Consider the following 27,174-nt stretch of genomic DNA (forward strand, 5'->3'; position numbering starts at 1 on the left):
GAGCAGCTATTTCATTCTTTATTTTTCTAATTTCCATTGCCTCTCATAATTTAATTTCTTCAGCAGAGGAAACCCGGAAAAAGAAAATAGGTTTCAATACATATCTGGACTTAAATAAGTTATCCAATTTTCTTTATTTACAATTTCATTGCTGGCTTTCTTAAATAAAACTATTTTGTATCACCCCAGATAAGGTCATCTTTGAGGTAGCTTGGTGGATAGATTACTGAACCTGAAGTGAGGAAGAAATTAGTTCAAATCCAGTCTGAGATACTTAATAGGTCAAGTCTCTTAACCTCTCTTTGCCTCAGTTTCTCAGTTGTAAAAACAGGGGTAATATCTCTTTTCTGTGGTTGTTGTGAGGATCAAATGAGATAGCATTGGTAAGGTTCTTAGCCATGGGCCTGGCACATAGTAGGCACTCCATAAATGTTTATTCCCTTCTTTCCTCCCTTACATCTTTGCATTTATCTTTAGAGAAGTGTGGTTGACTGTAGAGTTTTCAGAGTGTTCTCATCAAGCCAGCTGGGCTTAACTATTGTTATTATCTGGATGGTAAGGATAGATGTCTTTGCTCTCTAGTGAATAATGAGTGAAAGGGGCAGTTAGGGGACTCAAATCCATTTTTGGTGCCTATATCTATTGTGCTATCTCTGGGCTTGCCTTCCGGCCCACTTATCTTAAGCTTTCTTGCATGTTCTCCAGAAATTCTACTCTGGTCATCAGACTCGAGTGAAAAAGAAGCAGTTACATTTTCTTCTACTTCTTTGTCCTTATACTTTTGGGATAGATAAGAATTTGAGGACATCTGTTGAGCAGAGTTGTGCAGTTTTATTACTTTTTAGAGCCTCTTCTAATAGAGATAAGAGGACACAGGTGAGACTAAAAATGCTATCTTGTTGACTCAAAGGATTGATAAAGAAGAGATTAAAACATTTGATAGCATTTAACTATAAACTTTCATAACATATTTTGTGACTTGGAGTCCTTCTTAGCTAACCTGGGCAGTGAGGTGGGGAAATGGTTTGAAAGAAGCCTTGTTCTTAATCCTATCTCAGTATGTAGAATGAGGTTGAAGGCTTCCACAAACGTATTTTTAATGACTTGAAAGCTCCTTAAGAAACCTAGGAAAAGAACTGTATGGTAAATATGTGTACTACCCTAAAGCCACATTTCCTAAGCATTTATTTGCACTGCTATGGCAACGAACTGTCAAGAGTACTCCTGAGATGGGGATGGTTTAGTGTGAAATAGAGATACTTCAAGAAAAGGACTGATCAAGATAGAGAGAAGATTGAATAGCAACAAGAAGCCTCATTGGGAACACCACTTCTTCCTGTCTCATGTAGTAATGTGGAAACAAAGGAGCATTGACATCTTGTGTAGCTGTTTAAACACCCAGAAAAGGGAAATACACACATGTATGTATAAATTGAAACAATGTAGAATTAAGAACTGCAACTCACTGCCTCTAATACATGACTTAGTTAACATTCAGAAAGGTCAAAGATACTTAGAAAGTACAGTTATTTTGGCCTGGATGAAATTACATGGGGGATAGATAAATTTGAGAAATACACTGATCTCCAGCTGGAGTCCAGAAGAAATCTCTTTGCTACCCAATATATCATCATCCAGTTAAATAGATGTCTGATGAACTTTTTGTGCTTTTTTTTTTTCTAAAAAGAGGCAAGATAGAGGCCATTCCAACTTTGGGCCTGTGTTGAGAGAATGTTTTACTTTGAAATTAGATAAGACTGACCAGTTCAGGGATAATGGGGTGGTTTTTGAATGAGAGGAAAGATAAATGCTGAACACAATTTCTAAGAAAAGAAGCTTAGCAGTGAGATTTTTATTTGTGTGCATATTTACAAATGAATAATTAGCTCTTGTGTTCCTGTTTTTCCTCCCTCCTGGGAGGCAGAACATTTGGTTGCAAAGAATGCACATTTACCAGAGCTATTCCTTTCCCTTTATGCTGCCTTTCTCCCAAGATGGGGGAGGGAACACTAAAGCCCTTTTAGACCCCACATATTTAAAACCTCTTAAAACTTTGAGGCACCATCTGTTGTTTCTTAACACAGAATTCCCATGTACCCCCTTGTTAGTCTCTGATGATTCCTTTTGCATGTTAAAAGTCTAGGGCTCTGCTCTAAAGAAATGCATTAAGGATGCTGGTGAATGAGTTGGGGCTGCTGATTCCCTCTTCTCCCTCTCAACTTTCCTTTGGGATTCCCTTAACTATATTGTTAGGAATAGAAAAGAGGGAATTTGTGTGTCCTTACTAACTCAGTTGTGTTTCCTTTCAAGTAGAACAAGGGAGTTGGGAGGTGAACTAGTCTTAATTCATTTATTTATTGTATTCTCCTTGCCCCCCCTCCAAAAAAATTAGGATCAGTTGTGTGGCCGTGATCCTACCCTCACTGATGAGCTGCTGAACATCCTTACAGAGCTGACTCAGCTTAGCAAAACCACTAATGCTAAAGTGGCACTTCGAGCCCGGCAGGTAAGTTTAGTCTTTGATTATAGGGAGGGAGGCCTATTGTCCTTAGGTTGAAAGTTCTAGACCCAATAAGCTTTCACATTCAGTCTTCTTGCAAAGGTCATGCAATTCTCTATGCATGTTTCATTACCTTAGAACATGTTTTCATGTTGTGTGCACTCTTTAAAGATTAACATTGAGTCTTTGTAATCAGGTGCCCTTCTGGCAACATAAATCCTGGTGGCCTGCCCTATGCTACTAAACATTGCCACAATGGCAATCACTGGTTGTGATGGAAAAAGGGAGATCAAGGGCGAAAAATAGACTCCCAATTCAGACTTTCCAAAGGGAGCTTAGAAACAGATGATCTTTTCATATGAACTTAGTTTTCAAGTGTGGAAAGCAGAAAGATAATGAAGTGAATCTCACAAATCAGAGCAGCCTCAGAGAAGTCCAGTCTGTTTCCCCTACCGTCTTCATTTCCATTCCAAAAGGCTTCTGCAGGGAGGCGGGAGTCTGAGCCCCCTTTGTGTTTCTTTGCCTTGGCGCTGAGAGTGAAACAGCATTTGAAGCTGTTCAGTGACCTTCTGCTTTCCTTGGAATTGTATCCATGTCATTGAACTGCTCAGAGTTATTGAACCTCTCAGTGACCTGCTGAGGGTATTCAAGTCCTACCGTGGCGATGTTTGTTTGTTTGTGACATTGCTTTTCTTCTTTCTGCCCCTCATATACCTTGCTGTTGCTTCTTGACGCCATCTCCTTGGTGTTGAGTCCCTGGAGCTGTTGGGACAGCTTTTCCTGGTGTGTCTCTACCACAGAGCTGCAAAAGGCTGGCTTTGCTGCCATCATTGTACCATCCCCACAGCTGCTCACTGCCAACCTCGATTTCCAATTAATAGCTAGTCATGCAGTCTCAGCAATAGTAGCTTTGCTTTGCAATGGTAAATCACATGCACTGATGGAACTTGATTGAAGCGGTTTCCCTCCCAATGGGGATTTGCCCACCACAAAAATCATAGGCAAAGGCAGTTGAGATTCAGCATTTGGTGGCATTGGTTTTATGTTGTGGGACTTGGAAATTGCTTTACTTGGTGTCTGTTAGATTGAATCTGTGATGCACTACTCTTACAGGTTTGTATTTGTTGTCTTTGCATTAGGATTGCCTAATAGGTAACCAAAGCAATAACTCTCTGGAACTCATTCTTCCTTTTTTTTCTCATTCCAGGTTCTTATTGCCTCCCATTTGCCATCCTATGAACTTCGCCATAACCAAGTAGAATCTATTTTCCTATCGGCTATTGACATGTATGGACATCAATTTTGCATTGAGAACTTACAGGTACATGTAGGCCTTTTTTTTAATTTTGCCACACTTTACCTCTAAACTTGGTAGAATTTTCAAGTTCTCTAACCTTAACTGTCTTGTTCTTTAAAAAGTTATATGGCTACAAATGACTCTCCCAATGAAGGGAGGCTTGACTTTACATCAGACAATATTTTTATAGAAGTATCCCATTGGATTATGTACCATTTTAGACTGGAATACTTCTGAAGTAAACTTTCTAAGTCAGATTGATTTGTGATGCTTAGATTAAGTATAGTAGAAGGATAATACTTGCCTCTTGGTACACATAATACCTCTGGAGAAAAGAAGAAAGATCCTCTGAAATCTTAAATACTAGGAGGAACAGCTTTTTTTTTTCTAGGCACTGAAAAGTCATTGAGTTTATTTTATCAGTTTAATTGGAAACATCTTTATTTCTGAACCTAGAATATTTTCTAACAACAACTTTGTGTTTTTTCCAGTTAGGAAAGAGGTGGTTGTTGTTATTGGTACAATCTGGCCCTAAGATAATCATTAGAGATAACTTATATGATAGTCTGAAAGATCCCATTTTTGGGAAACAAAAGTTGATATCACATGAGTTCCCTTTGACCCTTCAAGACAGGGTTGAAAATCAGGAATGCAAGAATCACGAAATTCCTCATTCTGGAATCATAAGGTAGGATTTAGGTATTGAATCATAGAAGTTCAAAGCTTTCCTTTTATGTAAAAGGAAACTAAGAACCAGAAGAATTCAATGACTTGTCCAAAGTCATGTAGTATCCTATAGGTAGAATTAAGATTAGAACCCCAGGTTTCTTAACTGTTTGTTTCCATCATATTATTCTATTGTTGATTAGAAATGATCAAACTGGGGCGGCTAGGTGGCATAGTGGATAAAGCACCAGCCTTGGAATCAGGAGTACCTGGGTTCAAATCCGGTCTCAGACACTTAATAATTACCTAGTTGTGTGGCCTTGGGCAAGCCACTTAACCCCATTTGCCTTGCAAAAACCTAAAAAAAAAATGATCAAACTAAACTAGTGTTTTCTAATTCTTGCACTGACCAGTTAATACATTTATAGGCTAAAGAAAAAGACAGTTGTGATCTGAAACAGGTATCCACAGTAAGTTCAAGGAAGCAGGGAGTTCAGTTGAGGATATGCATCCTCTCCTGTTTTAAACAAGATTTAGGATAGGAAATTAGGTATCAGCTAGGCTGATAGACCTTGCACCTTTGAGAATAAGATAAGGAAATAAATGTGACAATAGGTATCTTATTTTTGGTTGAGAGAAAGAGGGGAACGCCAAACTAAATGGTGTGCCATACATTTTGTCTGATAGGCCCAGTTTGTTCAGAAAGGTCATCACCAGGTTGGCTGTAGGGTGAAGAGGTTTTTGATTGCTCTGGTAGCAGAGTAGCCTGGAAGGACATTTAAGAGCTGAGGTACACTGATTCCACTTTTTAATGTGACTGACTTTTTTACTTAAAATTTTTGTTGTCTTTTGCTTTTATGTTACCTTCATTTCTTAATATGCCCCTCCTTCTCTCCTTCCCTCTTCCCATTTAGTAAGTCATTTCTTTAACAAAGTTAAAAAGAAAAGAGGGGAAAGCAGTTCAGTAAAACTAATGAATATACCAATTTAGTCACAGTATATATTTAAGTATTCTACTCCTATAGCTTCCCCAGTCTCTGCATAGAAGAGATGAGATAGAAATTTTCTCATCTTCTTGGGAATTAAGGCTTAGTGGTTATTGTTTTCTTTCTTCATTGTGCCTCAGTTTATCTTGTCTTCCATGCTTTTCTGCATCTTTCATGTTTTTAGTTTCTTATGGCATAGTAATATTCCATACATTCATGTAACAAAATCTATAGTCATTCCACAACTTGATTACACTTTTACTAAAATAAGATGCCAGAACTTGTCTTAATTTTGTAAGAAAATAGCATTTGAAGATGAATAAAACATCATTGTATGATTTCACCATTTGCTTCGCACATTTGGCAGTTCCTATTGAAGTAAGCTTATTTATCAGCCTTATGTGATATAGATAGAATTTGCCTTGATTTTATATGTAGTATTATGTTATTTTCCAGAAACTTATCTTGTCTGAAACATCCATTTTTGACGTCCTCCCAAACTTCTTCTACCATAGCAACCAAGTAGTGAGAATGGCAGCTCTGGAGGTAAGTTTCCATGGTAAAAATGACATGCTCATTCTGGGCTAATTGATTTTTTTCTCCCTGTTTGTCTATCAGATAGATTGCTTTCCAGGTTGGAGAAAAAGTAATACTTCATGCTTTGTGACCTAAAGCAAGTCACTTCACCTCTGTTTACCTTAGTTTCTTCAGCTTTAAAATTGTACTAATAAACCTCCCAGGGTGGTTGTGAGAATCAAACGCAATGATATTTGTAAATTGCTCAGCAAAGTGTCAGGTATATATCAGGTGCTTAATAAATGCTTCTTTCTTTACTTTTCTGATTTCCTCAACTTGTTAGTTATTTTCTCTCTAACTGTCCCTGTCTCATTTAATACAAGCTTTGAATTTACTTTTCTTTATACAGGTTATATTTGTGTCCACCTTTCTTCTGCACTAGTAGACTCAGTTCTTTGAAGGCAGGGACTGTTTTGGTTTTTCTTTTTACCCCTTGTACTTGGCATAGTATCTTGCACATAGTAGCTACTTCATAACTTTGTTAACTTAAATCATATTGATTTCACAAATCCTTGAAATATTGAAAAATAACTGCTGCTTACTGCTCCTGAAGAATACTGAGGAAAGGAGATGGAGTTTTTTGTCTTGAGAGTGTGAAGGTGATGATTTTTAAAAATACTAACTTTTTACATTTTTTAAATTTTATTTAAGGCAGTGGGGTTAAGTAACTTGCCAAAGGTCACATAGCTAGGCAATTATTAAATGTCTAAGGATGGATTTGAACTCAGGTCCTCCTTACTGCAGGCAGGGCCAGTGCTCTATCTAATGCACCACGTAGCTGCCTCTCATTTTTTACATTTAAAAAATTTCCAAATTCTCTCCCTCCAGCTCCTTCCCCCATCAAGAAGGCAAGCATTATGATACTCTTTATATCTGTGAAATCATGCAAAGTATATTTCTATATTAGCCATGTTGCAAAAGGAAAAAAAGGATAAAGAAGAATAAAGAAAAAAAAGTGCTTCAAACTGTACTCAAGAGTTCTTCAGTTGTCTATCACAGATGATCATCCTTATAATGTTGTTACTCAGTGCATTATTCTCCTGGTTCTACATACTTCACTTTGTGTCAGTTCATATAAGACTTTACAGATTTTTCTGAAACCTATATCGCCTTTATCACTTATTTTTTTGCAAGGCAAGGGGGCTAAATGAATTGCCTAAGGTCACATAGCTAAGTAATTATTAAGTGTCTGAGGCCAGATTTGAATTCAGGTCCTCCTGACTCCAGGATCGATGCTACCTAGCTGCCCCTTCTATATCACTTCTTATAGGAACAATAGTATTCTCTAACATCCATAAATCACAACTATGTTTGCCCATTCCTCATTTGATGAGCATTCCCTCAATTTCCAATTTTTCAGCATGACAAAAAGAGATGCTATAAATATTTTTGTATTTATAGATCCTTTTTCCTTTTCCTTTGACCTCTTTAGAGTACAGACCTAATGGTATTTTGAGGTCAAAGGGCATGAACAGTTTTACAACTGATGATTTTTTATTTACCAGTAACATAGTGTGATAAAACTGACCCCATTGTTGTCTTTTCACAGAGCAGCTATTTGGAATAATTTAGTTTGAATTCTTTAACCAATAAAAGATCCATAAATTCATTAGTAAATTTTGTTTTTAAACTGTGGTACAGATTGGCATTAGAATCTGCTTGAATATACGCCATACTAAATAACTCTCTGAATCTTCTGTAATACTTTCATAACCTTAGTTATGAAGACTACTACCTTTATACCTATCATGCTAATAGCACATCAAGAAGTCATACACAGTATTCTTTGTGCATGGCAAGTTTAATTTCTAGATGACTTGGGTTGAACTGACAGTTCTTGCTGAGAAGCAGTCTGTTGTTTAACTCTGGAGTCTAAGCTTTGTATGAATGATTCTGAAAAATGAATTATTTTGCATTGTCCTTGCGTTGGACATTAAGGACATAAATAACTAGACCTGGGGAGTTGACTTTGGAGAAGGGTAAGGAATAGCAGAGTTGCAAAAGTTTGATAGAATGAAATAATTTTTATCTTCCTGTCAACAGTGGTTTTGAAGCTGTACCTCCTGTGTTTTATTAAAGCCTTGATTTTCTTTCTGGTTCACTGGGGTCACTATGATTTCATAAGATTTTCAGAGGTTTGGGTCTTCCCTAAAGATCAGGAAATAGAGTTTCACACCAGGATACTATTATTTGAAGAAAGATTTATCCAGCAATTAGCAATGTCTTACAGTAGAAGCAGGCAGGATTTTGTTCTAGTTGGGCTATTTTTCTAGAGAGGATTGTAACTTTGTCAGTGAAATGAAATTTTACCCAAAATAGCTCTGGGAGGCCTTTTTATGAAAGGCCTGTTTCTTCCATATTTGCTCTTCCTATCCTTTCATTGTTTTTCCCCATCTTTTCTTTCTCACAGTTTCCTTAGTCTGAACTAATTGAGGATTACTTTTAAACCAGGTATATGTGCGAAGGGCCTACATTGCTTATGAGCTCAATAGTGTCCAGCATCGTCAACTGAAGGATAATACCTGTGTGGTAGAGTTCCAGTTCATGCTGCCCACATCTCACCCAAACAGGTAAGCTTGAGTTTGCATGTAAATCATGAGCCACAAGGGGGTTGATAAAGGGGAGGAATGTGGTAAGACAGCACCAGTCCATGTGTGCTTCTTTTGGGAAGATGCATAGAATAGACAGTGAATAGAATAGAACAGAATTTAAGCAGCTCAAGAGCCAATGAACCTTTCTTTTCTTAACTTTGATCCAAAGGGAGGTGAAATATGATCTAATTAAGTTAAGTTTGATCTTGCTCTAGTCTTAATCTATTGTTGAAAGGGATTAAAAGCTATGTGTGTGTCTAATATTTTGCTTTCAGGAACTATACGAGGAGATCTCTTTAAACTTTGAACTGTATCTGAAATATAGCCAATATTTTGGTGAATTCTGTTCTCACTCTTTGTTGAGGTGGACATTGATATAGTAGGATATAACTTCTCTAAAATCTAAGACCAGAATTAAGACTTTTTTTTAGTTGTTTTTTTTTTTTTCAGTTTTTGCAAGGCAAATGGGGTTAAGTGGCTTGCCCAAGGCCGCACAGCTAGGTAATTATTAAGCGTCTGAGGCCGGAATTGAAGTCAGGTACTCCTGACTCCAGGGCCGGTGCTCTATGCACTGCACCACCTAGCCACCCTGTATTAAGACTTTCTAAAAAATATTCTTCAGTTTAGAAATCAGCTCTATGTAAATTTACAAGCAGGTCAAACTCATTAAATTCAGGAAAAGTTAGTAATTATAGCTTATTTGCTTCTTAGCTCTTTAGAAAATCATTAAAAAGATATTTGGGGGTAGTACTCCTTAATTAATTTTCTTTTGCTTTAAAATGTATGTTTTCTTTATTATTGATCTTCACTTTTTTAGTTTTTTAGATGCAAAGGTAAAACAGTTATCGCTAAAATAGCCCCTTCTTTGTTCTGCCATTTACCATGGCCAGTCTTTACCTTGCCTCTGTCATTTCTTCTACTTTATAGCCTTTAGTTCTTCTCTTTTGTATGGCAGGGTCTCTTTTCTTTGGGGTCTCTAGCTGCAGAAATCTGAAATGGTTTTGCTTTGAACTGCCACTTCACCCAGAGCAATTGAGTCTCTTTGGAGAGACAAAGACGTCTGTGTTAAGCCCACGTGGCCACTGGATGCCACTGTTGCTCCAGCCCCGGGCAGAAGGAGATCGTGAGTGGCTTCAGCAATGCACAGCTTCCCTTCTTTGTCTCCAAAGATCCTTTTACTTCTTTGCTTCAGAAATACCTTATTTCTAGGAGAGAAAAGCATACATCCCTGATTTAGCCAGCATCTCTTGGTACATTTTTGCCTCTGTGGATTTCAGAATCTCATTTTCTAGAAACGAATGGTTGTCCTTCAGCGAGGGGCAGACTCCTCATGGCACACAGGGGCTCTGCTTTCTGTTTCCTGCATTTCTTGAATAATTGTATAGAGCTGCCTGCTATACTTAATGTTCTTTTATAATTCTCAATACATTCTATTTTTCTTCCTGGCCTCTACTCTAGCTTCTCCTGTTGAGTAGTGATTTGTGGACAGATATTCCCATGGTTCCAGAGTCGCCTCTGATTTCCTCCCCCCATCTGTCCTCATACCTTTCTCTGAGTTCCCTGTTGAAACCTTTTATTTAGGATGTATGGCCAAGAAAGACCAATTGAAAAATGAGAGAGTCTGCTTCTTTCCAGAAGAGAGCCACTGAATTCAGAAATCTTTCACTTCCTAGTCTTAATACAGCTAGGTTGAAGATCTTAGTTAGTCAAGTCATGATTTTGAAACTGAAACCAGTTTTTGCCAATGATGAGCAAATATTTGTAGCATTAGCTGAGCCTTTATGGTTGTAATTCCTTATAGTCCTTTTCTAGTAGCATGTACCAACACATAAAGAACACTTGAATAATTTATTTAAGTTGTCTGTATTAATGTATTTTGTTTTAATATTATATATAAAATGATGGTCCAGGAATAGAGAGGAATAGTACTGCTAGAAACCTGAAGCTGGAAATTTTTTTTCTTTCTTTTAGAGGAGGAAGGGAAATTAATATGCCATATGAAATGTTTGGATGGTTTGGAATGAAAATTATTATAAACTTTCAAATTTAATTTTTTGAAAGATTTTTAAAAACTTTATATAAATGCAACTTTAATTTAATAAACATTAAACTAAATGTTTAGATGTATGAAACTCTGTGCTAACCCAGCAACATGTTGCTAATTTTAAGAAATCTAAGTTTTTTTAAAACTGGTTCATAAACTTAAGTTCAACTTTAAAAACAAACATATCTTTCCAAAGGCTTTTAAAAGGCAAGGAAGAGCAATCAGATGCTTGTTTTTGATTTCCACAGAAATAAATGCATGTTGTTATTAATGCCTTCTCTATTCCTAGTCCTTTGAATTCTACTCAGGAAGACAAGAGCATATCTTCCCCCCCCACTATGAAAAGTCAACTTGGCAAGGAAAGGAACTACTAATTTTTTCATTCTTTTGGTGAAAATCCCAGTGCTGCCTAGAGAAAGAGCTACACGTTGTTCTCGACTAGAAAAATGAACTGCACTATTCATTCTCAGTGTGTTATAATTATAGTGAACTGAACCCCAAAATAGTTGTTGAATAGTGTTTGGAAATTATTTTGTGGCACTAAATGGCATATATGCATCTAAAATATTTTACTCATTGTTTTTAAAAAGAAATCTAAAATATTTTTTCAATTTGTGTGAAAAAATGATTCTTCAGGATTTAAAAAAGTATCAAACAAACAAATATACCCAACTTGTTTTTCTCTTGAGCCAAAATGAACTTCTTGTAGTTAGAAATCTGGCCTGCACAACCTTGCAAGTCAACTGGGTTTTTGTTTACTTATTTGCTTCTTATAGAAAGACCATAGTCTCCCTCCTTTTTATTTTTGGAGTGTCAATCCATTCTTCTGTTCCTAATACTTTAGTGTGAAGTAGGGAAAAAATCCCTACCTTGTGTTTTGGACCTCCCTGGGTTAGAATGAAACATGACCTTCAGCTTACAAATTTACAGCAGCCTGGAATGCATTTCAGTATGGATACTGTTTGGTCTGTGTCTCAATAGAGATATTTCTGGTCTTCATAAAAATAGATAGAATACAAATTTTTGTCACTACAAATCAGTGAGATTTGACTCAGAAAAGAATGTGGGCCTACCACTTCAAGACAGTCTTGAGGAGTTACCATGTTGACAGTTTACTTTGGTTATATTTTGTCTTTAAGGTTGCTGTTTCTTTTGCCTTCATTAATTCTTCCCTTTGGCCTCTTTTACCTCTTAGCATCTATACTAATCTATTTGATTTTTCATTGGTCATTACCAAATTGATTACTGTATTTCCAACTCTTTTCTCATGCCTTTAGGCTCATCTGCCATAGAATTCAGAGTTCAAAACCTTATGCAAGGTAGTTGACCTAGTTGTAACCCTCTCCTTGAGAATTACCTGTACTTCCATGATGACTTGATAGGTTCTTGACCATATGCCAAGTGAGAAATTTCAGTGTTCATGACATAAGCATTCTAAAAGGGTGCCTTTGCATAAAGATTGGTATCTCTTTTTTTTTTGGCTTTTTTTTTTTTTGGACATATTATATGTAGCCTGGTCTCAAGATTTAACTTGTTTTGGTATTTTTCAGGTTTTTTTAGGATGATCTGTGTTCATAATATTTGGTACTTGTGAGGAGACCAAATGAAATTCTTCCGTCATTTCGCTAGCTATACATCCCCCTTTTTGGTGCATATGTTACTAGAGCAGCTGCTATGCACTGTGAGAGCATTTTGCTATTGCCCAGTCTTCCAAGACCTAATTCGTCTTGTCTAAGATTCCATCAGCCCAGCTCTTTAGTGAGTTCAGCCAGTATTTTACATTGATTAATCCCAGAGCTTAGTCTGTTCCCTTCACCATTTCTTGATGATGAGTGTTAGGAATTGATTCTTCCTTTCCTCTTCCTGTGATTTAGGAGTGAGTTTGTATGTGTGGTGTGTATGTGCGCGTACGTGCGTGCACGTGTTTGTGTGTGTGTGTGTGTGTGTGTGTGAGACTGTCTGTGTCTGTGTGTGTGTTAGCACCCAGATTTTTTGTCAGTGAGATTTGTTACACTCTGGTTTTGGTGATTTATAACTGGTTCTTTATGTATTTTTCCCTCCAGGACATTTAATCTTGAAACTCAAATATATTTTTACCTTTTTTATATATTGATTATCCTAAAATGCCCTGGAAAAAGCAAATTATAATTCAGTCATAGGTTATACTTTCTTTAATATACATATTATATACATATACATATAAAATACATAATATAAAATATACATATGTGTTGCTGTCTTTCAGAAAGTCTAGGTATAGAGTATTTTATTACATACGTTTACTACTGATATGCATATAGTACTATGTGGAGTCTATCATAAAGACTTGGACTGTTAAGTGTCAAGTACCAAAATTGCCCTACAATGAACATTGCCAAACATCTAGCTGTGTTATTCATATGAATTTCTGCCTCTTAATCTGTGTCATGAAGGAAACCCCAGAGCTGGCAAGTATATTTTTAGATATATCTTCTCAGTTCTCTATCATCTTTTCTAATGTTTTACTTCAGGTACTTTTCTTACCTTTTCCCTTCAGAAGAGGTCGACTTCCCCTCTGTCTCTGGCCCATGTAAGGGGTCAGGATTTTAGGTTTTAGATTTGTATCATGCTCAGCTGTCTTTTTAGTGGTCTCTGAAGCCTTCTTCTTATCTGTGGGGAAGGTTAGAGACTAAGCCTTTAAGGTGACTACCATCAGGTTGCCCGCTGCCACTTTTAGGAGTTTGAATAATTTTTGATTTCCTGGAGGCTTCTCCCTTCCCTGGATTGTTTTAGGAGTCTTTAGATCTAGCTAACTTGTAGCATTTCATAACAATGGTTTACATTTGCTTGCAGGCTGAAAGGGCTGAACACAAATAAGTCCTGCAGTGTTTGCGTTCTCCATGAACAGTAGTCTATTGATGAGATGCAGGTATCTGGCAGAAGGGAAGCTTCTCAGCAGGTGTAAATGTTTACTTTAGTGCCCTCTGGGATCAGTGGCTCAACTTCTGGTCTCTACTATATTATTTTGGTACTCTAGACTTCTGGTACTCTAGACTTCTAGACTTTTGGTACTCTAGACTTGGAGAGTTTGGGGTAGAATTCTCCAATCTATCATAGTTAGTGCAGGGTCCCTCCTTGTTGAGGAAGACTAGCTCATTCCAGGACAGAAGAAAGAAGCAGAATCCAGGGCACCTGTAAATGCCTGTAGTTTAGTGCTATGGGTTTATGGCTAATTAGACATTATGTAGCAGTATTATGTTGTAGCCCTGTTGGGTTGTCTGTTTCAGAAAGGTCAGGATCTTCCAACAGAGCAAAGACTGGCTTTGAAAGGGCAGCAGCTAGTTAGAGTAATGATAATTTCCATACTAGAGCCTGGGATTCAGGGCATATGAACTGCAAGGGTAAGAAGAGAGAAAACAATAGGGGCATATCATCCAAATGGAAGTCTCTTGGTTATGTAGTCCCTTGGTTGGTATTTTCCTATAGAAATGTAGGAACATTAGGAGATCACTGCCTGTCAAATTGTTTTTCCTTTGGTATTGCTTTTAGTGGTTATTTAGCTGACCTCTTCGGTTTCTGCTTTGCTGCCTGATTTCAGAAGACTTATCTTACACTGGCTCTGAATCTGATACAATCAGTGCTTGTTGGCATGCACTCCTATTACTTTCTTTTAGAAAATTCTTTTAGTTAGGAGAAAGTTGTTTTATACGATTCAGATAGAACCTAGTAAAATACAGTGAAATTGGAAGAAATGGAAAAAACTCAGAGAATTGTTAACATCCTAAGAAGACAGCATTTCTTAAATTAAGAAAGTTTAGTTAGCAAATAATATCCTAGGGTTTGTATTCATGCTGAAGCAGAATCTCTTCTCCAGTCACTGAGCAGGAAGTGCAGTAAAATTAAAGGCAGAGTTCAAATATCTCTATAGTCTTTTTTTGAGATCTCTATTTTTGGATTGTTATCTGTAGGAGCTAAGAATCTAGAAAATTCCAGAATCATAGTTTGCTTCTGTATCTTTTAAGGATCACTCAGCCTCTTTGGTGTTCTCATTTATTTCATTTGTAAAAAAGGGTTTATCAGGTGGGTGGGTGGGGTTGTAGCATTGATCCCAGGATCATGGTTCCAGAATAACTGGGGAAAAAGTGCTCCTCAAGGTCTGAGCACTGACCATCTCTGACTGTGATAAGGAAATTTACACCTTACGTGTGTATTCGAACATAATTTTGATTGTCTGCTCATAGATGACCCGTTTGAGCTCTTTATGCAAGATGAATGTTCTGTGTAGATGACAGTCTCTTGATTTTAACTGCACAAAAGTACACAGGACTTCTTTGCAGCCTTTTTGTTTATAAAGCCCAGTTTGCTATTTTCTTTTGTTAAATATTCTTACAATTGATCTGAATGTCTTTTCAAAATACCAGAGTATGATTCTCAGGAGAGACAGAGATCACAAAATGCTTCAGAAAATAGTTTTCCTTTTTACTCTGTCACCTGAAGTCTGTCCTATAAAAGAGTAGAAATGGGCCCTAAAATTGCCACATAATTTGAAGCTGTCACTTTCAAAATTAGAGATGCTAGAACTTATAATATTTGTTCCTTCTAGTGCATATGCTAAAAATTCCTAAAATAAGGCAGTTGGGGGCAACTTACAAGAAAGGGAGAGTTGTTGCTGAAAGTGACTTTATATTTTGTTTTCTTTTTAGTTTCTTCTGTAGTAGAAACTCAGACTTCATCCCAAGGAGATTTAGAGTAACACTGATTAGTGAGATCCCAAAGTAGTGAGACACCAAAATCTACTGGGTGCAAAAGCAATGAGTCCTCAAAGGGTCTAATATAGTAGTACAACTAGAATAGGTTACATCATGTTCTAAACTGCAGAAACCTGGTTAAATTAAGCCAGAAATAATTTTGGTTATAGGATACTTCTTTTCTTATTCTGAACTCTGACTGTGTTATTCTACTGAATCCTTTTTTAGCTTTGTGCAAAGGATATTTCTGCAAACATTTATTTGCTCTCTGGCATTGCATCTGTAACTGTACTTTTGAGCCAAGTGCTCCCTTTTCCTGGATGCTTCTATAGTCAAGAACCTTTCTTTTTTTTTTTTAAGATAAAAGTCATTCCCATAGGAGAGAGGCTTCAGAGTTTGGGTTCATCCCAAACCAGTACTGGTTCTACTTCATATATTTGTTCTAGGAAAAGTTACTCCTACTGTCATAGGAATTTACTTTATTATATGTTTGATGCAAAGAGCAATGCTAGCTACAAATAACATGTAGTTGTACTGCCTGTGTGCAGTGATATGTCACAGGTTTTTATTTATATGACCAAGCTCAATCTATGCTGTTTCTTTCACTGCCAGAGAAAGTGCATCATTTCCTTCCCTCTATCCTCCTACCCACCTATCATGAGCACCACCCACTATGTTCTTTCTGCCCATGAGTGCCAGAAAACCCTTAGAGTAAATTAAGGTCCTAAGCACTGACTATCATGTACTGTGAGGAGGGAATTTATACCTCCTTTGCATTTTCATGGGATAGTGTTAGAATGGTAAAGTATTTATGAACTAACCCTCACCACACCCCAGAAAGTTGGGTGGTAAGTATCACTTTGTCTTTTGTACACTAGAAAAACTGACTTACTTTGTCCATTTGAGAAGATAGCCAGCATAAGATTATGTTTTGTTTTTTTGTAAGTTTCTAGCATCCTTATTTTCCATTTTCACTCCATGTTCTGATTTTTGGTTCTTACACATTATTTATAAGAACATTCTAGTATTCATCAGTTTTATTTTCTATGACATTTTTTATCTTAATGTGGCTAAGAGCTTAGCTCCCATAATTAACATGCAATTATTGCCCTGTGTTCTTTTATTGATTGTTCCACACTCATAATGTTGTACAGTGACTTATAGTCAATGTTCCTATATCTTTTGGTTTCTTTTAAGGTTCTGTGTTTAATTAGAGACCAGAATGGGTAACTGGGAACCTGAACTCCTAGATTCTTTCCCTCTGAGAGTGACCGTTCTGCTTATTACCTGTGCCTAGAAGTGCAGGAAAAAAAGAGAAGAAACTGCTCAGAGCTTCCCTGTAACTCTGCAAGTTCTGTAAAACCTAGTAGAAGATTTTCTTTTTTTTTCTTTTCAGAATAGAAGATTTTCTAGAGCCATTGTCCATATATTTTACAAGCATTAATCCTCATACTAAGAGCTTTTGGTATGCACCCTATCATTTAGTTTAAATGTGTTTGTAAAAGTCCATTCTTCACTACTACATGGTACTATTCTATGTAATTGAACATTAGAAGAAAATACATTTTGTGTGACCCTTTATACCAACAGTTAGTGTGATAAGCTAGGTTAGGAGGCATGCCTCTTTGGAGACACTCTGGAGGTTGAGGGGTAATAATGATCACTTAATTAAGTCTGATGAAAACCAGAGCTGCCAAACAGGAGCTCTTTGCTACTGGTCTGTGTCTGCTCTGACAATTCTTTTATTATGGCTTTCGCTAACCTATCATAACTAACTGTGGTTGTTTAATTACAGAGGGAACATCCCCACGCTAAACAGGTACCGTATGTTTAGTTTTTTTTCCAGTTAAAAATGCTTTTTATAACTTAGAATTAGTGAAATGAGGAAGCAATAACTTGACATGCTAATATGTTTGCTGATCTCCCCTTTGGACACACTAAATTATAATTCTCCCTGTTTGAAAAACGTGTTCAGCTTTTCTTGCAGCTGCTTAAAAGTATTTAAATGAACAGCCTGTCTGGAAAAACTCCACAATGGCATTTAACAGGGAGTGTACAGATATATTCAAGGTCTCAATATATAGGCTTTCTGGAAACTTCCTCTTTTGCTGAACCCTCTGGCAGGGAGTTTAATAGTTTGGGGAAAAGAACTAATAAAGCTTTTCCTGTCCTTGTAAAAGATTTCGTTTTTTATTTTTTCATTTCTATGTTCCTCCTATTGGAGGAATGCAAATCCAGAAATATTTGATCTCATGTTTCTTTACATTGTGAGATTTCTCTAAAATAAAATTAAAACACCATGATTTTGATGATGTTGATATTGAGACTTATGGTTTTGTAATTTGATTAATAGTGGAGAAGGATGTTTATGATAAGTAAATCTCAGAAGATATTATGAACTAATATATAATTCAAATAAAATACTAGTTTGTCTGTTTCCTCCTCCTTCTGAAATAACTGTGGTTCCATGATTTGTGCTGGAGAGGTTGTTAATTTCTGCTGGAATCTACATAGTAACATGGGACAAGATAATAACCAGCTTTCTGTACACCATCATATTTTTATCCAAATAAATATAGACTTTTTTTTCCAACCTTTTCCTGTTAGCCCTAAATTCTCTCCTATCCCCTAAAAATATCACATGATCAGAATAGCTTCTAGATTTGACTTTTGGAGAATCTAGAAAACTATTTGTTTTCCTTCTCTCTTTCTGCTGGGGAGTTGGGTCAACCCTGTACTATGTGTATCTTGCCACTGTGGTTAGTGTGGTGATAGGAGTAGCTCAGAGATTTATCTTCCCTGGTGTTCTTTAAGTTGAAGGGATCTTTAACCCTTTGCTGCAGGCTTAGCCTCTCTAGAGGGTAATTCCTCTAAATCCCATCTTTAACTTATATTCCTTTTATGTCTAATGACATGTTGGTGGAAAAGAGACTCTTAAAGCCTCATGAACTTGGTACTTTATTGGATACACCGAGTGATGCTGCAGAAAAGGAGACTGACATGAAGAAGTCACATTTTTCTGCGTTCACATTAGCAGTGGATTTCAGTGTTGAGTAGACATGTTTTTAGGTCTTGTGTGAGCTACATTTATGTTTCATAGTATCAGTAGTTCTCCCCTGTTGCCCCCCTTCCCTTTTCTCCTCCCTGATACTGACAAAAGATGAAGCACCTTTTTCATAGTCCTCATTTGCTAAAGGAATAAAAACCTGGAGTGTCAGTCTGTACAGTCTGTGTGAACAGCACTCCCTTTCTATAAAGAATTCTATTACCTTTTATGATGATGATTTGCAACAGTGTGTGCATTGTACACCAAAAATCCACATCACAGTCTGTCTCCTTTTCTTCCCCTTGCCGCACTGCAGGTGGTACACTTCAAGGAGAACTTTCCATTTGCTCCCCAAAGTTACAGTGTCATTGTATTGCTCTATAGCCATTTAAGGTTTGCTTGGAGCTTATGTTAAACATAGTTCTGGAGGCATTCCCAAATATTAAGTCCATTGCCAGAGTCTTTCTACATTTGGAAGCACTTTCTGTTGTTTGTATATCAGCTACTACTGAGGGGTATCATGGAAGATTTGTATCCAACATATTTTTTTAAATGTACACATTGGCTCATTTCCCTTCAGGTTTCTCTTTTCAGCTGCTTTGCATGCTTACTTGTATATTTGAGATCCATGTTCTATGCTTTTGTAAGTCATAGCAAATTACAGAAAGATTCTCTATAACTATTGTTACTATGGTGAGGAAAAGGATCTGTAGTTACAATTTGGTGCTGACAGTTTTATAATAAAATCCTCCCACTCCCAAAAAGAAGTAGGGGGAGAATGACAGCTGTCTATCAAATCATGGAAGGAGGAGACACTTTTTATTTCTTTTTTTGAAGATAACTAGTTCTGCAAAAAATGTTATTTGTAATGACTTACTAAACCTTTTTCAAATACCTTTAAGTAGAGTTGTTCTTGTATGTATCTGTGAACACTTAATCTTGTTACAGTTCCAATGCTTTAGGCATTGCATAGTAACAGTTCACTTGCTTGCTGATTTTTTTCCTCTTAAAGGAGAGAATTTTTTGGGGGGGGGGGAGGGAGGTGCAGGATGGTTTTTTAACCCCAGGTATGCTACTAAACTCATTAGTAGCATCAACTTGTTATTGAGCTGACAGGAAAGATTTCATTAGATAATTTCTGGGATGAGAAAACAGATTTGTACTTGGGAGAAGCTTGAATAAAAGGGTTAATGTAAATATAATAAAGACAAACTGTCTGGAATGGGTAAAAAACCAGATCTGCCCTGCCACCTCACCTTACTTAAGAGTGCTCTCCCGTCCCCTCCTTTTTGTTGTTGCTCTCCCTCTCCCAGAATGACCCTTCCCTCCCCTCCTCGTCTAATGGACTTGCTTAAATCGCCATTTAGAATGTCCTTCTCCTCCAACCTCAACCACTATGGCATGGCTCATGTAGCTAGTGTCAGTGATGTGCTACTGGACAACTCATTCACTCCACCATGCCAGAGAATGGGCGGGATGGTTTCTTTCCGGACCTTTGAAGACTTCATCAGGTAAGAGGCTTTGGAGATTGTTATCTCCTTTGTTATACTGTTTTAGCTTTTTTATTTATATTTATATATATATATATATATATATATATTTATTTATACAGTTTTAGCTTTTTATTCAGAGGATCACTGTATCTCAAAATTGTCCAGGGATAGGGTTGGATAGCTTGCTAGGAATAAACAGATAATGAAAGTGTAGAGAAACATTAAGAGTTATGAAATAAAAAAAACTTTTATTACCAGCTCACAGACTTGACATTGGAAATGATAATAAAACCTAATGCCAGTAAGCAATGGGGGAAAAGGTTTGCCTGTATTATACTGATTGCAATGCATCTTAAAAAAATACTTTATAAGGAAATAAAAACTGACCTATTTGTACAAAGATATATAGTTCCATTATAAATCATAGCAAAAAAAAAAATAGAATTAACTGAAATACCCAGTGGTTAGGGAATTGCCATATATCCTGGTAGTTTAATAAAATGGAATAATTCATGGATATTCTTATTATGTGAAACAATGAAAATTTAGACAAAGTGGGGAATTGGACTATAAGGGTATATATCCTGATCTCATAAGTCTGTTCATAGAACCAATCCTAAGGTTCAGAGAAGGATGATAGGATCATAGATCTAGAACTGGAAATAACCTTCAAGGTTCAACATTTCCATTTTGCAGATGGGAAAATTTGAGGTAATGTTATTTGATCTAAGCCACATACAGAGGAAGTTGCAAGTCTGGGGTGTCATTTGCTTTTGATTTTGTCTCTGTTACTCAATTGACATGCATCTGATTTTTTTTTTTTAAGTTGACTAAATTTTCAGTGAGGGGAATAAAATGAACTTAGAACCCTAAAGTAATCTTGAAGACTGAGACTTCTGGAGAGTACTCCTTCAGAAAAGGTTATGATCTGTCTCTGCCTTTCCATTTAGTTTTATCCTTATTCTAGCTATGCTAGGCTAGACTCTACTTCTGTCTGGAAGCTGGTCAGAGAAAAAGAAACAAATAAAAAGAATCATCCTTTCTTCATGAGTCAGGAGGCAGAAGGAGCTTTCTGCTCTGTGATGAGTGAAATGTCAGGAGAAATTAAACACAACACGATACTTAGCCCCACCAGAGACGATACATCTTTTGATTAAATGCATTCGGCATCTATCTTTTGCTGTATACAGATGCATTACCCTAGGGGGAGGGGCAATTACACTAGTATGTCACTGCCTCAGTCCCAGGCTTTTCTGTTACCTCAAGACTAATGATGACAGCAGTACTCATATCTTACATATGAAAAAAAAAATAAAGCTTTTAGGTCATTTTTAAGAGAATATGAATATATATATATGTATATGTATGGTTTATTAAAGTTTAAATAATCCATTCTCCTAATTACTGCCAATCGGTGAAATTTATATGTTATCTATATTCATTGGTTGGTGACTCTGTCCAGCTAGCTTTTGAGCTAGGGTTAGAGATGATTCTTTCCTGACAGAACTGGGATTGGCAGGGCTGGTTTACTGCCCCTGTAGGTGGTCTGAGGTTGGGTTTTTATGGTGTGTATTTCTCTGGTGCATTTCAGAATTTTTGATGAAGTAATGGGCTGCTTCTGTGACTCCCCACCCCAAAGTCCTACATTTCCTGAGGCGGGCCACACTTCACTGTATGATGAAGATAAGGTATGGCACCTTCCCTTGGGAAGACAGGTTTCTTGCTATAGACACAGGGTTTGTACAGTCTAAAGTAGCAGTTTAATTATCATCCTGGCTTTGAAACATGATGAGGATTCCTTTTTGACTTTAAATAGTGACAGTAGAAGAGACATAACTGTATTCATCCTCAGTGTTTCTCTATATGTTTGAATTATGTCTTAAAAATCCCTAGGTTTGAGTCCAAATTCTGGATTAGAGGAAAGATAGGCTTTTGGTTTTTAATTCCCACCCACCCCCATTTTTTTTCTTTCTCTTTTTAGTAGACTAATTGATTCCAGTTTTTCTCTATCAGTTCTTTGTATGTGGAAATCCGTAGCATTCAAGAGTGTGGGAAAATAACTCATTCAGAAGATTTTCTTCTCTTCTCAGTGCCCTTTAGCAGAGAGAGAATGACAATTCACAAAAGTCCCATTTTATATATGAAAAATTTAAGGCATAACCCAGGATCCAATATAATCAGGATTTTAAACTTCTTTTGCTTAGTCCCTTTGTTTTATCAAGCAGTTTTCATCCTTGCCTAGGTATACTTCTAGTTGGGCAGTTATTTACATTTGTTTGTCGGTAACCTGATTAGCAAGGCTAAAGTATCCTTGCCTCTGTACATATGGGTTTTGTCCAGTCACTCCCTCACTGATGCTCAGTTGATCATTTTATAATTTCTTATTGATGTGTTTCCTTGGATTCCAGGCTGCTAGAGATGAACCAATACATATCCTGAATGTGGCCATCAAGACTGATTGTGATATTGAGGATGACAGACTAGCAGCAATGTTTAGAGATTTTACTCAACAAAATGTGAGTCCTTGTTTGAATGGTGTCTGGTTGCCCTTTCCCTGCTGGCTTCCTAAGAAATCTGTTGTTTTTATGGCAGTGCATTTTGGTTCTTGCTTCTTCTTAGAATGATCTCCTCAGGAGATCCACTAAGTCAACAAATGACCTTGTATCTGACCATAGAAACAGTCATAGACTGAATAGAAACTTAAAAGTTGAAAAGAACTTCAATGGTTATTTAATCCATTTTGTACCAGAAGCATCAATCCCTTTTACAAAATTTTCCAAGTGATTATCCAGACATTTCTTGAAATCAGGGGCAGAGAACTCTCTTCTGAATAAGTTTAGATTAATTTGGGACAGTGCTAATTGCTAAAAGATTCTTGTGTTGAGCCAAATTTCACCTCTCAGAAATATAAGATGATAGCTCTGCAACTGAAAGCTCAAAGGGCTTCTTATTCAATCCCATTCATGTAACCAATGAGGAAACTGAGAAGCAGAATATTAAGGGACTTGCCCTAGGTAATGCAGGTAAATCAGTATTTGAACTCAGATCCTATGATACTAGAGACATTGTGTTATCCTACTTTTGCCCAAAAGTCTTAGTTCTGCCCTCTTCCCCTTGACAATCTTGTGAAGATTTCAATACTCCATTTACGAGGATATGTGATTTTGTTGTTATGGCCAATTTCTCCACTAGGTACATCACAGCCTATCTTTTCTTTAATGGATTATCTTCATGAATTGTTGTGGCCAGCTCAGTGAAACGTTTATAAACTTAAGCCAATCCTTGGACAGTAATTGTATAATCTGTGGGGATTGTAATAGAAACCTTTGAACTCAGTGTGCTGCTGGGCAGAGCTTGTGTTGCGTTGATATGACCTTTGAGAAAGAGAACCTAGAGGCCTTTTTTATGCATATTAAATAATTGGGGAAGAACTCAAGTAGAGCTGTAATGTTCAAATATTGAATCATATTTAGCTCAGAATGAGAGTAGCAGAAATATGATGGATAGTGTCTAAACTCTCAAAGGATATTTTTTTCCCCTTGATACCAGTAGAACCAATAAATTATTTAACTTTCCTTTTAATTCACTTCTTTGAATAATGAACTCAGGGGCAGCTAGGTGGCGCAGTGGACCCTGGAGTCAGGAGGACCTGAGTTCAAATTCGAGCTCAGACATTTAATAATTACCTAGCTGGGTGACCTTAGGCAAGTCATTTAACCCATTGCCTTGCCAAAAAAAAAATGAATAATGAACTCATTGTCTAGGAAAAAAATTGTAGGAATAAGACCTTGGTATCATCTCCTGTTTTTGTATTCATCATTTTATTGTCACAGCACACCCTTGGAATGTGGTCCACAAAAGTGGCCAAGGAGTCTGGGAGACTCTTATCATTTTCTATAAAGGAAGAATTTCTGTGGCTTATTGATAAGCTAGCTGGATTACTGATGGGATGTTTTGGAAATGTCCTTGAGAATGAGGCTGAGCAGCCTGCTTTCTCCACAGAATGGGTTTTGGATTGGGGGGGGGGGGTCCAAAATATAGATCTTACTTTATATTTTAATGTTGTTAGGACAGATGGTGCTAGAGCTTCATGGTGCTTGACTCCTGAAGCAAAGTGTACATTTCTTGACCTTCCTCCCAAACTTGGTTCCATGGTGTTAGTTGACAAGTGCATTTCCACTTGAATGTGACACCATGAAATAAACCTTATCTTAAACTGAAGTCATCCTCTCCATTCCTATCTTCATTTCTGGTTATAATCCTTTTCCTGTTTAGGTGTAGCCTTAAAAGTTTCTAGTCATCTTTTATTCTTCCTTATCCCACTTATATTTAGTCACTAGGTATCTCATATTCATATATTTCTTCCTTTGCCACAACCTTCATTGTGCTGCAGGCTTAAGATAATATAACTGCAGCTTTCTGCCACTAATGTCTCCCTTCGCTATATGATACCACAAGAATAATTTTACTAGATAATAATTCCATGTTGCCATTTTCCTTGTTTTAAAAAACTTGGAAAAGTTTGTTGCCAAAAGAATAAAGTCTGTAATCATTAACTTGATATTTAAAATGATGTGCTTTTCCAGTATTAATTTATACAAAATTGTCATACTAACCAAACTGAATTTTGCTCCAAATATATATTAGAATTTCTTGCTCCCTTACCTTTGTTCATGCCATTCTCTTCAAATGAAATACTTTATCCTGTTTTCTTTCCCAACCGAAATTCTACTTCTCTTTCAAGTTTAACTTTACCCTCTCTCATCAAAGAACACTTCCCTGATAATGTTGTCTGGAAATTCTTGTCTAACTCTGGATCTCCGTCAGACCATAGAATTTGAGAACTGGAGGGGTTCTTGAAGATCACCCTAATCCCCTTCCTCATTTTACAGATGGAGAAACTGAGACTCAGAAAGTAGTTTCATTTAGCTGGTCAGTTATATGGCTCTCACCTACCCCATATCCCCTAGCTAAGGCTCTAGTTCTCCTTCCTCTTGACTGTACCTTCTCCTTGGCACTGGTGAGTTCCCAAATGTTTCATTGATAATAATGCCATCTGTGCAATTTTATCTTGGCTCTGTGACTTCATTGGAGAAAAGGAAGTTCTGGTGTGGAGAATCCTTCTGACAGTGGGGATTAGTGATCCTGTTGTGGTTGCCTAGGGCACAGCCTGAGGCTCAGAGGATCAGAGCTCTAGAAGTGGGCTAAATCCACTCTTACAATCAGATGTGAAGTACCTCAACTAGACCTATCTACTGCCAGCATGTAGATGTTATTCAGGATAACATTGGACTCCCTGATTTCAAGTGAAGTTCTTTAGCCTCTGTACCATTTTGCTACTGTTGTCATAGAGTTGCATATAATTTATTTAGAGAGAATATACAAATTGAATTCTTTCATTTACCCATAACAGCTATGATATGGTGGATAGAACAGACTCAGGGATCAGAGAGCCTGAGTTCAAATCCTTCTTCTGATGGTCCCTGTATGATCATATGACCACTTGTTATATAAAGTCTGAATTGCTCTTATTCCCATTTTACAGGTGATAACTGAAACTTAGTAAATTCAGAAACTCCCCTGTCATTATGCACATGACTAATAAATGGAGAAGGCAGGACTAAAGCCCATATGTTCTAGCAGCTGGTTTCATGAGCCTGCTGCTTGTTACACACTAGGAAAAAAACTGGACATTGATGAAGATATTCCTGAATCTATTTAAAAATTAAAAACAAAAACAAGAAGGCATATGCCATAATATCTATTCCCAGGGAGGTACTAAGACGTCCATATACAAAGGTAACATTACTAGGTTGTTTTTTGTAATTGCTAAATGAGTGAGTACTGTAAGCATTCATGCTATATTTTATTCTATGAATATGCTTGATAAAGATTTACTCACTGATTGTTCCAGGGAAAAATTGTGGCTGAGTCAAATATTTAAGTCAAACCTTTAATGTACCTCAGGTGTGATTATTTAGTACTCCACAAATCTTTCACATTTTAGTAAAGATATCTTTTTTTACAATGCTTATTCATTCATTATTTTATTTTTAAATTCCCCCCCCAGCTACATACAAAAGCAAGTTTCAGCATTTACTTCCAAAACCCTGAGTTCCAAGTTCTCTCCCTTCCTCACACCCTACTTCCCCCATTGAGAAAGTAAGTTACTTGTTGTAGATTAAAAATATAGTCATGAAAAACATTATCAACGATAATCATATTGTAAAAATAAACATAACCCCTCCCCTCACCAAAGAAAGGAACCTCAAGAAAAATAAAGTGAGGAAAAAAGTATGCTTCAGTCTATATTAAGGCACCATCAGCTCTGTCCTTGGGATGGGTAGTGTTCTTTATCTTAAGTCCATCAGAGAAATTGCTTCAACATTTTTTCCCCACAGTTGCTATAGCTAGCAGTATTTCCCTCAATCCTATTCCCTCCTCAACCCCCATTTATTCTATTCCCTCTCTCTTTTCACTCTGTCTCTTCAAAAGTGTGTTGCATCTGACTACCTTCTGGCATGATCTTTCCTCTCTTCTATCATCTATTGCCTCCTTTCTCCCATCTCTTTCCTCTCTTTTCCTCTAGGATAAGGTAGATTTCTATGCCCAATTGAGTCTATATGTTATTTCCTCTCTCAGCCATTTCCAATGAGAATAAAGGCTCATTCACACCCCTCACCTTCTTCCTCTTCCACTCCATTGCAAAAACTTTTCTTGCCTCTTTTATGTGAAATAATTTAGACCCTTCTACCTTTCCTTTCCCTTTCTCCCAGTGCATTCTTTTCTCATACAGTAACTCCATCTCTTTAATACATGTAAAATATATATTATTTCCCTCCTGTGCCTTGTCTATATATGCTCCTTCTAACTGCCCTAATAAATGAGAAGGTTCAAATGAGTTATGTCATCTTCCCATATAGGAATACATGCTGTTCAATATCATTAAGTCTCATAATTTGCCCTTCTTATCTGCCCCTCTCTATGCTTCTCCTCTACTTGAAGATCAAACTTTCTGTTCAGCTCTAGTTATTTCAGCAGGAAAGTTTGAAAGTCACCTATTTCAATGAATATCCATCTATTTCCTTGAAAGAGGATGTTCGGTTTTTCTGGGTAGCTGATTCTTGGTTGTAAATCCAAGCTGTTCTGCCTTCCAGAATATCATATCCCAAGCCCTATAAGCCCCCAATATAGAAACTGCTAAATCTTGTGTTATCATGACTGTAGTTCCATGATATTTGAATTGTT

At 36.9% G+C, this 27,174-nt stretch overlaps 1 protein-coding gene across 10 annotated transcripts in view; it reads left to right on the forward strand.

The window, feature by feature from the left end:
* Positions 1 to 27,174, forward strand: part of ACACA (acetyl-CoA carboxylase alpha) — a 277,310-nt gene that overhangs the window by 111,814 nt on the left and 138,322 nt on the right. For 6 of the 10 annotated variants that reach the window (XM_074223498.1, XM_074223501.1, XM_074223505.1 and 3 more), the window contains 8 exons: positions 2,393 to 2,506; positions 3,708 to 3,821; positions 5,906 to 5,995; positions 8,477 to 8,595; positions 17,183 to 17,206; positions 19,801 to 19,944; positions 21,518 to 21,614; positions 22,335 to 22,442. In XM_074223498.1, coding sequence (XP_074079599.1) covers positions 2,393 to 2,506; positions 3,708 to 3,821; positions 5,906 to 5,995; positions 8,477 to 8,595; positions 17,183 to 17,206; positions 19,801 to 19,944; positions 21,518 to 21,614; positions 22,335 to 22,442 — 810 coding nt within the window. Of the gene's footprint in view, positions 1 to 2,392; positions 2,507 to 3,707; positions 3,822 to 5,150; positions 5,254 to 5,905; positions 5,996 to 8,476; positions 8,596 to 17,182; positions 17,207 to 19,746; positions 19,945 to 21,517; positions 21,615 to 22,334; positions 22,443 to 27,174 lie in introns of those variants that run through there. The other 4 variants (XM_074223500.1, XM_074223502.1, XM_074223508.1 and 1 more) reach the window with 3 other exon arrangements.

Source organism: Macrotis lagotis, chromosome 2 (genome assembly GCF_037893015.1).
Source record: "Macrotis lagotis isolate mMagLag1 chromosome 2, bilby.v1.9.chrom.fasta, whole genome shotgun sequence".
NCBI lineage: Eukaryota > Metazoa > Chordata > Mammalia > Peramelemorphia > Peramelidae > Macrotis > Macrotis lagotis.